The sequence below is a fragment of the Fulmarus glacialis genome, unplaced genomic scaffold (assembly GCF_000690835.1).
Source record: "Fulmarus glacialis isolate BGI_N327 unplaced genomic scaffold, ASM69083v1 scaffold3504, whole genome shotgun sequence".
In the NCBI taxonomy this organism is placed as follows: Eukaryota; Metazoa; Chordata; class Aves; order Procellariiformes; family Procellariidae; genus Fulmarus; species Fulmarus glacialis.
The window spans coordinates 21231-36085 of record NW_009208487.1 but is presented as its reverse complement, the minus strand read 5'-3'; the positions used below and the strand labels follow the sequence as shown (position 1 = coordinate 36085).

Genomic DNA, 14855 nt, shown 5'->3' with positions numbered 1-14855 from the left:
ATTCCTGTCACCACAACACCTTGCATGGGACAACAATGTCATTAGAAGTTTCCATCCCCCTTTTGCAAAGATTATTGTGTTTCTCTATGGAAGTAATAGGCAAACCTGCTACGTAGGCTTGCTCTTTTTGCCCGTTGTCATTTTTGTCTAGTTTGATGCCTTTGTTTTCATGAGTGGATTCTGTGCCCATTATGCCTGCACTAAGAAAACTTAATCCTTGTTCTGAAATACTGCTTCAAAGAAGAGTTACAATTAGAGATACCTTCTCTGCTCAGTTCATCCATTAGGGATTTCAGCTTTTTTCTCAATTGGATGGAGTTGAAGCAACAAGATTATTAAATAGAATGGACCTTTCTAGACATTACTAATTTCACATTCCTGGTACTCATGGTAGTCACACGTTTACACAGTCTTAGTGTAAACCGCAGATTTTCTGGTTTACCCCCTGACAAGAGTAGATAGAAGTGAAGCTGTTGATTCTGTCTTGATGGTTTATTCTTCCAAATGGAGATTATTTGAATAAGTATGATATGCTTGCATTTTCACTGTGTTATATTCAAATTTGGAACAATTTCCCTTCCTCTATTTCATCAGACACATATGGATGACCCAGAACACTGGAGGGCTTTCCACACAGTGTATGTAGTTTGGGCTTCTTCTTTGTCATGAACACTAACTAGGGATCAAGCAGTCAACAAGTTTTCTCTACTATTTTCTTCAGCCTCTCTCCAGAAAGATTTTCCATAGAAGTTTTCATTTTCTCAAGCATATTACACTCACCATTGCTTTTGCCACCTCAAAACAGAAGAAAGAAAGGTTTCTTAGGTTCAATATACAAAATAAAAATAGTTCCTTTTCTTCTGCATGATGAAACCAATAAATCTTTGGCTCTCTGCAGATATAACTAAAACTGAATCTTTTTTTTCAGACTACCAGTAAGAAAGCCCCTTTTTTCCAGGAGAAAGGGAATGAGGCCAAGTCTTTTGTTCCAGAAAATATGAAATAGGGATGGATCCAAACCACAGAACTTGAATCTAAATTGAGATTTCAGCCTCCTTACCGAAAATTCTGGGTGTTTGGATCCGAGGTTTTGTTTCAGGCCCATATTTAATATAAAGTAAATTAAAGCAGGCTCAAAATAAACATTCTCCTTTTCTGGGAGGTCTTTGGTTCTTTATTCCAGAGTTCAACAGACCAAAAGAGAGATTTTCAAATATGCATATTGAACATAAGCAGGCACAGTGCGAATGGCAAAAACTCCACAGACAATTAGACACAAATGCATCACCTTGCAATCACACTAGTGCTATCAGAGGGACTCTGACTCTGCTAGGTCCCCGGCAAATCTTCACTGAAAGGGAGAATGAGGCGCTTACAGCCCACTGAGTCTCTAAGTACCTTCTGTGCTTTGTAGTGTCTGTCTTTGGATTTTTTATCCGTCACTCAAGGGTGGTTCTGCCCCTATTTGTTGTTGGATGATACATTCAATCCCTGCCTCCTCTGCCAGTCTTGACATGAAACATCATGTATCACAGGAGGTATGAATAAGTCTGCAACCAAAAGTAACCCCAGAAGTAATGGGAATTGGTTGCAAATAGTGATCTATGTAGGTTTTTAAGCGAGATTTTGAATCTTTTAGCCTTTACCATTTTTCTAATGAATAATAATTAAAACGAAAGTCCAACAGTGAAACATCTGTTTCAACAAGTCCCAGCTGAAGGTCCCTCTCTGGCTCCCAGGGCATTTTGGAGGGCTTATTAATTTAGCTTATCCTTCATGAAATGTTTTAGCCTTCTTCTCGACATGAGTTGTGAACACCAACAATTGATGATGCTTTTTAAGGAGCTTATCTTCAGTGATATATTTCTTTTTCACTCCTGATTTGCTGTATTTTCAGCATGTGTTTGCCTTAACTTACTTCAGGTTTGGCATGATTAGAAAATGTAACTACATTTAAAGACTCCAAGAGGTTGGTAAAAATTGACTGAGGATAATCAACGATCATGTAGAAAGGAGCAAGTCCTCACCATGACAGTATTAGTTAGTCATGGGTAAACTGCAGTCCAGAGTAGCTTAACAGTTACAAGTTACATTTAAATGGTATGACATTGACATGAAGATGAAGTCTTTCAGGATAGCCAAGATCGGACAGAGAATGGCAAGACAGCAGAGCCCCTGGTGGCTGTACTCCAGTTGGCAGTATTATAAAATAGAAGAGTTCAAAATTAAAAGACAAACAGGAACAAACATAGGAAATTCCTTTTGAGTCTGATTTGTATTTGCATCCTTTTTCTGGTACAAAGAGCTAGTGTAGTTTCTCCCATCTGCTTTTCACTACTGCTGGTCACAACACTGTGACATCAAAAATTTTACAGGAAATTACTATAGCACCAACAAAAGAATTCCCGAGTCCCTAGCTGGTCTATCAAAGCAATGATCAGAGTCAATCACATAATGTCCCACTGACTTCCTATCCTTTCTAGAGGTCTCTACATTGAGAAGCCCAAGGCAACTCTGCACAAGTAGTGTTCCTGAGCCCCGATTATTGCTAATCTTTTCTCTGTAAAGCAGGTTTCCACTGCTTCCAGTGGATCAGAATCTTCTGCAGTCTCAGAAGAGAGGGTTAAACTTGGCTTAACATTTTCAAAGCTTTGCATGAGGCTTAATTGCCTGACACTGTGCCTCAAATTCATCCATTGGTTTTAATAGCAAAATGTCTGCTGTTATAAATAAATAGCCATACTGTTTTTTGGACAAGCCTTTTTTTCTGTGAATGTAACACACTGTCATCCAAAAAACCTCAAATAATATTAATGCTTTGCTACTGCCCAAGTGCTTTTCTTCCAAGGTTTTTAACATGTCCAGTGCATTCAGTTGCACAACTTGCTTGTGTTGTAGTCATAGGAATTACAAAACTTTGGCACGACCTTCCCAAGCTCACAAAGAAGAATGTGGAAGAACCAGGAATATCCAACTCCTCTGAGTTCTCTGCTGAGTTCTTTAACTACAGCACACGTTATTCCTTGTGTATATATATAAATATTGTAGATGTACAGAGAGAGAAAATACATACAGAGTATACATACAGACCCTGACACAATAAGTTATTATTAGAGAATCAGAGAATCAGAGAATATCTCAAGTTGGAAGGGATCCATAAGGGTCATTGAGTCCAACTCCCTGCTCCTCATAGGACTACCTAAAACGAAACCATATGATTAAGAGCGTTGTCCAGATGCTCCTTGAACTCTGACAGGCTTGGTGCTGTGGACACTTCCCTGAGGAGCCTGTTCCTCCTGTGACTGACCACCCTCTCAGTGAAGAACCTTTTCCTAATGCCCAACCTGAACTTCCCCTGATGCAACTTCATACCATTTCCATGTGTCCTATCGCTGGTCACCAGAAAGAGATTAGCACCTCCCCCTCCGCTGCCTGCCTTGACGAAGTTGTAGACTGCAATGAGGTCACCCCTCAGCCTTCTCTTCTCCAAGCTGAACAAACCAAGTGACCTCAGCTGCTTCTCATAAGTCTTGCCCTCGAGACCTTTCACCATCTTGGACGCCCTCCTCTGGACACACTCTAATAATTTGATGTCCTTCTTTTGTTGAGGTGCCCAAAACCGCACACAGTACTTGAGGTGGGGCTGCACCAGTGCAGTGTAGAGTGGGACAATCACCTCCCTTGACCAGCTGGCTTTGCTGTGCTTGATGCACCCCAGGACGCAGTTGGCCCTTTTGCTGCCAGGGCACACTGTTGACTCATATTCAACTTGACATCAACCCAGACCCCCACATCTCTTTCCACGGGGCTGCTCTCCAGCCTCTCGTGCCCCAATTTGTATGTATAACCAGGATTACCCCATCCCAGGTGCTCTTGTTAAATTTCATATAGTTGGCGAACGTCCAGCTCTCTAGTCTATCCAGATCTCTCTGTAAGGCCTCTCTGCCCTTGAGGGAGGCCACCGCTCCTCCTAATGTAGTATCACCAGCAAATTTACTTAATGTACATTTGACTCCTGCATCCAGATCATTACTCCAGGTAATCCCTCAGATACTTTAACAACTACGGAATACAGTAGTCACTCCTTGGTTTTGAGAAGCCAATACCTTAGGGTTTGCAGATTAGCTTATTCACTATTCTTTGGATTTCAACTGGGAAATGCCTTAGGTAATATCTATGTATATGGCACTACATAAAGGTGGTTTGGAAATGTGTATGTTCTGTCCTTGAAAAATAGTAAAGAAAAGCAGAACTGCCCAAACTGGTGGGTTCTAATGCTGAGTGAATCTGTAATTTATTTGTTGCTCCTTTGGTCATATGCAAGACTAATGTAACTTGTTCATTGCATTCCCTTCTGGCTAGCAAAGACTGTACAATGGAAATAGAAAGTCTTTTCCAATTGAAATAAATGGTAAAAAATCCATTGACTCTAATAGGAGCAGAATTAGAGCATTCTTGAAAAAATGGGTGACCTTTCAGCTTTGAAGGTAAATTATTAAAACTGCAGCTTTTTAAACTAGTTAACATACACTCGTTACAAGTTGAAACTGTCTTTGATGGTATCTTCCAGATCCTTTCTGTAAGCTTTCCAGAACTCATAAATTTTTCTTTATACAGAATTTTCTTTTTAATCCTATTCAATCACTACAGAGAGAAATAATATTATTAATCTGCTTTATCAAGTCTGACGGAATAGAACTCAATTACAGTGATGTCTTCAACAAAAATTTTTTTGAGGTTTCTTTATTAATGCTGAGAAATACAAAGCACTACATGTAAAAATCTGAAGTTGAAGGCGTCTGCAATGACCGGATTGGGAGTGAAACTCTAAAACTTCACAGAGAGCCCGAGTGAAAACTTACACGGCAGGTGTGATAGTTCTGAGCTGAAATCTCTTCTGCCTGTGGGAAAGGGGCAGAGGGAGCCCTACCCATTGGTTTTCTGATTGTTATTCCAATGAGTGAGCTCTAGTAGCAGTTACCAGTTGTATGTCCTGGTATGTCCTGAGCCATTCAGCGCCATGGTCTGCATGACCCAGCCCTCTCCATAATCAGGTTGGTATTAAGTCCACATCCCATGCTTAGTGTAGAGGTAAATAATATACAAAATTTAACCATATTCATTGTGGGGAACTGATTCAACGGGCCTAACTCAAGAGTAAAAATATATCTCAAGGCTTATGCTTAGCTATACGCATGAACTATTTTAGTTGAAGGCAGATAAACTATGTATTAAAGCATCTCCTCAACTGAGATACCGAAGATGCAATATTTTGAAGGGTAAATGAGACTACATGCAATATATTACACGGACCCTGAATGCTGTATAGAAACCGCTTAATTTTTTTTTACTTCTTATGTAACAGTCAGGTCTGTCTGTGATTTAATCCTAAATCAAGGTCAAACAGAGCCTTTTGCTAGAAATACCATCTCAGTGCAAAAAGGATGTGGAAAAATCCAGTTGTAAAACTATAAAATTACTTCCCAATGGAGGTGTAGGGTTAGCTTTACTGAAAATAAGTAGTGTAGATTTCTTAATAACGGAGTTATGAGGTATCAGAGAAATCTTTTGACACTATTACAAACACTTGGAGAAGGTCTTATTGCTTTCATACAACCACTGTAGTTCCTATCCTGACTGCTCCCTCAGGGACTGTTTGCTGTTTCCCTCGTTAAATTTTTTTCTAGGAGGAAAAAGAGACATCAGAGACCATCATTGGTCTTTGATGGAGGTTACAAAAAAGCATAACACTTATTCATATCAGCTAGTAGGAGGTGTTGCTGGTTTTGTTAACCAGTTTTTGCCTAACGCTTGATGCAACAATTAGTTCCCTTTGTGACTGGGGCTGTTTTTTTCATGTTTTGTTTACACAAGCAGCTTAAAAGTAGGATTTTTTTTTTACTTTTTTTATGAGTAATCATCCTCAGTCTGACTTCTCATTCCAGTTTCTTCTTCTCGGATAAGTGTGCTTATGGTTGAGTTATAACTTTCTGAAACATAAGGTTTGTGATAAAAATGCTGACAACAACTGTAACCATTGCCTAACCTATTGTTGTGGTCACCACTACAGCAACACAGCAGGATTTAAACTCGAGACCTTAAATGATGAAATAATTGGTATTTTTTTTTCTTTGCAGTTTCTGCTTTGTGGCATATGTGGAATATTGTGCGCCAAAAAAAAATCTGGACTTGTTGTAAGTTTTTCCACTGCATATATAAGTATTTCAAAGGCATACTTACTCGTCTAACTTGAACTCCTTACTGGGGGCTTTCCGTGTCCAAGTGTTTCAGATAAAAAGTCAGTAAAAATTGCAAATCAGCAGTCCAAAAAAGCAATCAGCACTTTGGGCTAATCAAGCAAAACAAGGCAGTTCTGAAATGGCCTCTTTAGGTCTTGCCTATTTAAGCCACGCATCCCTATTTATCCTTGTCTGGATAAATATGGATGGAAAACTTCTTGCCACAATTTTATTCCAAGTCCATAAAAAGTTCCTCAATAACATCACTGGATTGTATCTTCTCTCTTTCAAAAACAAACATTGGGCTGCCACCTCAGTGAGGCTGCTGACCAAGTTTGATTCTAGATATCATAGCTGTTCACTGTTTTAATAAGTTCTTTCTGCAATTGGAATCAGGTATAAGCCGGTTTTAAAGTGATGGCGGATGTTTTCTGTCTCTTCTAAGACTCAGAAGTACAGTCATTTTTCCGACTGCAGCAAAATTGTGTTATTACTACACAAGTCACAACAGAACTTTATGTTAAAGACATGATCCTATTGTAATTGATAATGTCTGGCTTAATTTTCTGTCAGCTTGACTATTCTTCCATATAGAGATGGAAGTCACATAAAACCAGCATAAGTGGGAAGGGAATCAAGATCTCTCTCAGATTATTTTTGAATATCAATGAGTTATCCTAAACTCTGTTACAATGACAGTCTCATTTCTTAAAGCATGTGGACCATAACCAGTTTCTAAAAGCTGGCTCTTCTGGTGGTCTCATGGAACAGACACTTGCCAGAGGACTGCAGCATACAGCCTGAATGCCACATTCCTGATGAAATTCTCATCCCAGTTGTGAACAGAAGTGGTCTGTAAGGCTCCATAAATTGGTCCTACGACAGCATATAAATCCATATACAAAGCCACATTGAGTAACATCAAAGGCCCATCTAGATCAACATCTGACAGGCCAGCAGTATCAAGGGAAGTCAATAAGGCAATCATTTAGCAGTATCTCCATTATAAGGTCTTTTGCCCTGGAGTCATTTGTGGCTCAAGGACATCCTGAACCTGAGTGGCATCTTTATGATTAAAGTGGTAGGAGGTCTTTAAATGTCTCATTAATTGCAGCCTGTTTCACTAAAGTTCCCAGAAACATTTTAACCACGTTAAAACCAAACAAACAAACTCATAGTCACCACAGTGACCTGCCGTAGAGCTGCACCACAGGTTTCTTTGTTGTTTCTCTTGCTTCTTTGTCCAGCACATTCACCTTGAACACTTTTGAAGTCCCCACAAAAGCTATAGAAAGCCTCCAAACTGCTGTCTGACTGAACAAATTAGAATTGAACAGGAGGCAGAGTCAGATGGCACACAAAGCAAGAGAGATTCACTGCGAATACATGAGGCGTTCACTCCTGAGGAGTGGTGAGAAACTGCACAACAGAAAATTATGACACATGCTATCATGTCACTGTTTTGAACGAAACGCTGAAAATCAGAAGATTTGTGTCCTAGTAGTCCTTCCACTGACTAGCTTTTAACATGAGCAACTCATTCTACCCAACTTTATCTTACACACAATATCAATCTTAACTCTTGTACACCAGAAGGTATTGTATTCCCTTGGAGCTCTGTGGGAGCTGAGGGAGTTAAAAATGAGTGTCTGTGCAGTGTTTTGCAGTCCATGATGCTATCGAAGCATTGAATTATGGTCAGTCTCATTTTTTATATGAATGAATCTGTCTCTGAAAAATGTTACTGTTTCATAACCTCTCTTGTCTTTCCTGACAGATGATACTTTTTTCTGCCTGTTGCATCTGTGGACTAATCGGAGGAATCTTAAATTTTCAATTTCTTCGTGCTCTGACAAAGAAGTCGTCTGCTCTCTATTCTTTGCATCTTGCCTCCATGTCTCTTGCATGCATTGGAATTGGTGGTTGCACCCTTTCTTCATGGCTCACTTGTCGGCTAGCCAGCTATGAACAAAGGCGAATGTTCTCAGAAAGAGAACATTCATTGCATCACTCCCATGAAATGGCAGAAAAAGTGAGTTGTGTGTCCTCCCTTATTTGTTCTGCTTCTCCTAAAATGCTGCTGTATGTGTTAACGTTTACAGTTGGCAAGAGATGTACTCAGTTTTCAGTTTTATATGAGAAGGAGCTTCTGGGAAATGAAACGCTGCCATTCTGTGTAAGCTTTATTATGTTGCACTATATGGAGCTATTTTTAGGTACTGTATATTTGCAGTACATCCATTTCAATGAAATACATCCATTTTCAACATAATTCCATTGTATAGCTATTCAAGGGCTTAGCTGCTAAATATAGCACTTCATAAATAATTGGAAGCCTTACTAATATGGATTATCATGTATTGTAATGTGAAAAAGCACAGAATGCTTTCTGTAACCACATCATTGCATGCTTCCAGGATTAATCAATTTCTTCCTCTCCCAAGTACTCAGCTTATAAAGTAGGTTATTTAAACACAAAAGCCACAGTTCACAAACCTAGATGACTAAACCTACGCACCTAAGGGCATATTTAGACACCTAAATGAAACTGGTCGGATTTGCAGCAGCACTGAGCATTTAGTGCTTTTCTCTATTAAAAGGAAGCTTACCAAGGCATCTAGGTCTATGTTTAGCTGCTGAAACTTAAGCTCCCAAAGTTGAGCATGAGTAAGACCAAAAGAATTAATTGAATAAAATTCTTGAAATCAGCTCCTTGGATTTACAGATCTGATTAATATTTGAGGAGTAAAATGTTCACTGTGCTTTACATTTGGACTTCATATCCAATGCCTTTCATCTGAGAAATGAGTAGAGAAGGGAACAAAAGTTAAGAAGTGGACTGCCCATCTAAGTCTCCACGTGCAAGTTTGCGTTACAGTTCAGTTCAACAGTCTGTATCATATCTACTGAGACCTCTGAACAGCAGAGCAAGGTTTAATTCATTCAGACGGCAGAATGTTTTCAGATTCCCTGACAAAACACGATATAGCAGTTAATTGTCCATTTAAGTAAAAATGGCTTGTCACTATTCCTTGGTTTCTTAACTGAGACTCCAAGTAGAAATAATAGACTGAATTCACCTTAGAAGATGTTTGAAACATGTTTTAAAAAGTTAAATAGTATAGGTTAAAACAGTAACATAAAACAGGGTGATAAAATCGAGGGAAGAGATACATTTCTCCCTCTCATTTTAAAATGAAGCAGAATTCTGATGAGCTATGTAGGCAAGTACAACCATGGTCTTGCAGACGGTAGGCTAAACCCTGCCTTTCAAAGAGGCTCTTGCCTCAACAAGGACAAAGGTGAAGCCCATTTGAGAGAAAAAGAGAGAGGTAAAAAAAAAAGAAACGGCCTGGGGAGAAAAATCTTTCAAAATACAAACACCTGCCAACCCTATCAATTTGAGCTGAAGATGACTATGTGTAGCAGTAGTTCACTGCCTCCTTTCCTGGCCTGTTGACCTACTGAGCTTTTAGACACTTAGCAGTGAGGACTGCCAGGTGCCCACTTATCTTGAGTGAAAGGCCATGATGCATGTGCAGAGCAACCCTATTGCACATGCTTAGCGAATGTGGGATGTGCCCCACTGATGGTGGACTCCCTGCACGTGTGTTGTAGAATCAAGTATGCATGCGTAGATGGTCTGATCTGGGACTTCTTAGACCTACAGCCTGTGGCTGGCCTGCTGCTGGCAGGTTTGAGTACATTAGCTCAAGGCATGCCCCTAAAAAATAATGAAGGCTACTTAAAAACTGACATTAAATTAGGCCCTGATTTAGAAAATAGCTTTAAAGTGGTTTATATATAAGTCTATTTTGTATATTTATACTGATATACAGTAATATAGACATGTACTGCATGTGCATTTGTTTGTGCTATATTTATTGTATAATTGTTATATTTATATTAGAGATTGAGGGGTATTGAAATAACCGACCTGCCCAGCTGCCCGGTGGTTCCCCCGACACCAGAGTTACCTCCAAGGTACGCTGAACACTAGGGAGCTACCATGTTGTTATGTCACTTCAGGAAGGGCCACCTCTAAGAGGAAGTCATAGTTTCAGCTAAACAAAGTTGGCTGATGCTGTGATGTCACTCTGAGTCAGGAATGGTGCTTCCAGGTGGTGACATAACTCTACATGGTGAACGCTGCAATCTGGAAGTAAGTTGAGTATTTAAAATAATCACCCTAGTTATAGACATCCAAATGCTCCTAATTTGGATGTGCCACCATTGACTCACTCTGCTTCTAATCTGTGTGCTCCTTCATTTCTTGAATTCAGCAACGTTTTTTAATTTATTAATACTTTTATTTTTGAAAACAGAAATATTGGGGAAAATAAATGATTTTCAATATTTTCTGAAATTATGATATTCTAATAGCTGATGTCTGCAGAGGATTCAAGTGATGTTAAAGCTGACAAAAGGAAATGTACACTTGCTCATGAGTAGTCTTCTGACAGATTACTATCAAACTGACTGATAGTTAATATTAAATGGCTTTGGTATTCTTGGTCTCTTTCCCAGCTGACTGGTATCTTCAGCATAGATCCAACAAAGGATTTAGGCACCTACAAATAGTGCAGAGAGGCAGCCCCCAGACCGGGATCCTGAGTTCAGTGTTAGGCATGCATGTTTCTCTTCAATATATGAGGGGAATAAGGCACCATACAAAAACATCTAACACCACCACCTGCCAAATGGAGAGCTGGATGGCAGAAAATGCTCAAAATTCACTAAGTTCACGCAGCTTCTTTTCTCTGAAACTTACACTTGGTGCAGGAGTATTAATTGGCAAATCTACTTCGTTTGATGGCCCCAAGTTTACTTTGCAGAGAGGAATAGCGCATCCCTTCTTTCAAAAACTGTGCAGGCAACAAGTCTTGCGATCTACTTCAAAATGTAGCTGCTAACACCTGAGAGAGGAGGCACCGGTGCTTCCATTTTATGTGAAACTTTGAGTTCTGGTCTCTGCCTCCCAAACTATTTATAGATCACATATTGTGGATTAAAAGAAGAGAGAGAAAGAGTTAGTCTAGGAATAAAGACCAGGTCCCAGAATTTTCTTCTCTTTACCAAGAATCTCAGCTACTGCGCTATAGATTCAGGCTCGCTCTTTCTGTCTTTCTCTCCCTCTCTCTGTTTAGCCCAAAGATTCTTGCTTTACTTTCTTCATAGAAACTTGCACAAGAAGGGGGACAGACAAATCCCTTTTCTTCCACATTTTCTCCAACTATACCTAGGAGGTGGAAGAAGTAAATTTAATCTTTCCACGCAGAGAAGAGCTTCTGGTTCTCATGCAAATATTTTAGAACTAGCCCAACTGTGGCACCTCTACCTCAGCTACCTCAGAATTTTAAAAATAATAGCCCAAACTGCATTTTTATGTGTGCCCATTCCTCTGGGCATAGTTGGATGTTCTCTGGGATCTGTGATTGGACATAAGCAGCAGATCACTTCATTTCTGGATCTTGATTCAATTTGGTATGAAATAGGCCTGGGACTGCTCAGAATAAGGCAATTCTGAGCATAAACTGCACGTGGCTTTGCAGCCCTGAAGGTCAGAGAAGTGCTTAATGAATGTAGCCATACCCAGGCTTAGACAGCTGCTAAGTAGGTATTGTTTGGCTTGCAATTTGAGAATTAGAAAATCTATCTCCAAACAAATCTTGGTTTAGGTGCTTTAGGATTCTGACTCATGATCAGGTCAGCTTACTCCAGGATGACTCATCTGCCACTTGAGTAGCAATTGCTAAACTGCTAAAAATTGTTAGTCTGGCATATTAAGGGAAAACTGAAATCAGTTTTCAAAGGCAAGCAGTCAAATCCAAAGGCAAGCAGTCAAAACCCGTAGATCCTGATGGATCTATACCTACTTCCCAAATGTCTATCCCAACTAGCATCGAATGGCATCTGTTTGTAGCATGTGAGCACAGAAAAAGGTTTGAATGGAAACGAAGACTTAATTACCATCTTGTTCCTTTGTAGGTTACCACAGAAGCTTGAGTTGATGCACTTTCAAAGGACAAGGTCACAAAACTTGCATGGATGCCATCAATGCTGTATATGTGGTCTGAGAATAATGTCCAACTCATTCAGTATCAATGAATGATATCAGCTTTCAAATGTACTTAATTTATGTAGGAAGAAATGTGATTTCTTTTTCTTACAGTGAGATTTATCAAGCCAAATAAAAATGTAAAGTTTTTCTGAATGTTTGAAATCCAGAGTTTGTTAAATTTTTATTACAACATTAGCTAATTAAATTTCAAACATCATAAAATAATTGCAGTTTTAACCAGTGTTTTCTATTCTTGTTGCAGGAAATGACAGACAACCTAAGCAATGGTGGCCCACATCTGATTTATAATGGAAGTGTGTATTAAGAGATTTTAAAAAGTTCCATGGAAAGAAGTGGTTTTAGAATTTTCTTCAGGAAAAAAATAGACTCCAAGAAATTGAGAAAATGGAACTACCTTAGCTTTTATGGCTCAAATGTCACAACTGCAGAACAGCACAGTTGCATTTCCCTTTTAGAAACATGTTCAAAATTTGTCTCCTAAACATTTTGCGGATATACAATATTTATTCACTTCCTGGCTACTCTCTTTTGGTTTTTTGTCTGAATAACTTTTCAGAATTGTGATAGTATTTGAAATAGACTTCTCAAGACTCTTCTTCTCATGAAGACTCAAAAACCAGAAGAAAATAATTAAACTGGACTACATTTAGCCCAGTCACAGGATTCCTAAAGAGGAGAGAAGAGGGCAGAGGAAGGATGGCTCAGGGGAATCTTTTTCTCCTCCCCACTTAGCATCTGGTGTAATATGATGGCTTCAGACCATGTGGCATGGTACCAGCAACGCATCTGCACAGTCCCCCTCCCCACATTGCAAATGCATCCAGCCTCAGTTTTCCCAGTAGATCGTATCAAAAGAAAGTGCAAATTACTCTTCCAAAAGGCTCCCTCCCATTTCACATTCAGAGTGTAAATGAACAGTGTGCTGAAAACACCACCAATGTCTTTGTTTTGAAAGACAGAATGCTCTAAGAACGCCATAAATCAAAACCTCAACAATGCCTTGTTGTAAAGAAATTGTAAATATTTCCAATTTGTGAATGAAGTATATTTCGTAATTTGTTCATAAAAGATGACAAATAAAATGAAATCTAAACCAGAAATTTTACAGACATCTTTTGGGTTTTTTTCTTGTTAGAAAGATCTTGCAAAGCTGAACCGTCATGCTTGCAGTTTTGCACAACACATTGAAAGGTTCCTAAAGGGGTGAAGCAAGCTCAGAAAGGAGAAAAATGAAGGCTGAACAGAGGCATGGTCAAGGCCGGAACACGGTGGCAATTCTGCACACCCACAAGAGAGTTTGGGATCTGTTTGGGATCTTTGGGATCTGCAGTGTGTATATTAAGGCAGCAGCTTTAACTGACCCCAAACTTTATTGCAGGACCTACTGGCTCATATAGCCATGAAAAATGGAAGATGTAATCTGCAACAGAACATACACAGCATAATATTCATATAGAATATTCATATAAAATCACTCATATGTTACATAGTGAGTCCAGACTATGCTGTAAAGCCCAGCACTTCAACATGAGTCTGAGATGCGAGCATTATTGATGACTGGCAACATTTGGTGATTTATACCCATGTTCCCAGACAAGTGTGAATACAATCTTCCTATTATTCAAGCCATGCCATAAAAACCTCTAGAAATCATATTAAATTGTTTTGTGAATCTATATGATATAAAATAATCTTTAATTCAATTATCTAAGGATTTTCTAAGTCTGTAAGGGAGTTTCCCATCTAATTACAACATAGGAAACATCTTCACTGTGATTTAAGGCTCTCACTTAAACTTCATGAAAATTAGTTGGATGGCTAAGCTTCTGAGTCAAAAACTGCTCCACCTTATAAAGCTTCTCTTCACTTATCTACTGTCTCAAAAGGGCTTTTGAATCTTCTCGAAGCCCCTGATATACCAATATGTATTACGTACATTAGTAATTGCTAATGAGGCTATTCAAGTTCATAAAGAATGTAGATACTGTCAGTGAAAGAATTAGATGTTAAGGCATCTCTACTCAAGGAAAAGTGCCCCCCTCCCAGGTCCTACCAGCCTTTAGACTGTCTCCCCTACTACATTCCAGCTTGTTTGGGCTCTTTATAGGTGCCATTGCCTCTTCAGCTTGATGCTTCTCTTCCTCAGCAGCAGGAAACACGGGATATATCTGCCCCAGCATGTGCCCCTTCTGGGAGCACTTTTGCTGCAGCTCTGGACACAGCCTGTCAAGGCAGGACTAGTGTCTAAATGGGCTGCAGAGTTTCATACAGGCTGAAGAAGTCTACACTGGACATAGAACCAGAGGAGGTGGTTCTGTAAGATCCCCTTCCTCATTGCATCAGTACAAAGAGTGCAAAAGGGCCTTATCAAAGAAAAGCAAAAGTAAAATAAAAAAACAATTCAAAAATCCACCTCAGAACTACCTGGCTGAGCTTCTTCGCTAGCTCTGGAGGACAATGATGGTTCTTACAGAGGTATGAGCAACCTGATCTAGTTGAAGATGTCCCTGCCCATGGCAGGGGGGGTTGGACTA

The 14855-nt window shown here is 39.4% G+C and overlaps 1 protein-coding gene across 2 annotated transcripts in view; it reads left to right on the top strand.

Moving 5' to 3' along the window:
• TMEM196 (transmembrane protein 196) overlaps nucleotides 1-13417 on the top strand; it is an 18739-nt gene extending 5322 nt beyond the window's left edge. The window contains exons 2-5 of one of the 2 annotated variants that reach the window (XM_009576483.1): nucleotides 6138-6194; nucleotides 8017-8271; nucleotides 10150-10223; nucleotides 12563-13417. In XM_009576483.1, coding sequence (XP_009574778.1) covers nucleotides 6138-6194; nucleotides 8017-8271; nucleotides 10150-10223; nucleotides 12563-12569 — 393 coding nt within the window. In that variant the 3' untranslated portion in view covers nucleotides 12570-13417. The remainder of the gene's footprint in view (nucleotides 1-6137; nucleotides 6195-8016; nucleotides 8272-10149; nucleotides 10224-12562) is intronic. The other variant, XM_009576484.1, reaches the window with a different exon arrangement.
• The last annotated feature ends 1438 nt before the right edge of the window (nucleotides 13418-14855 follow it).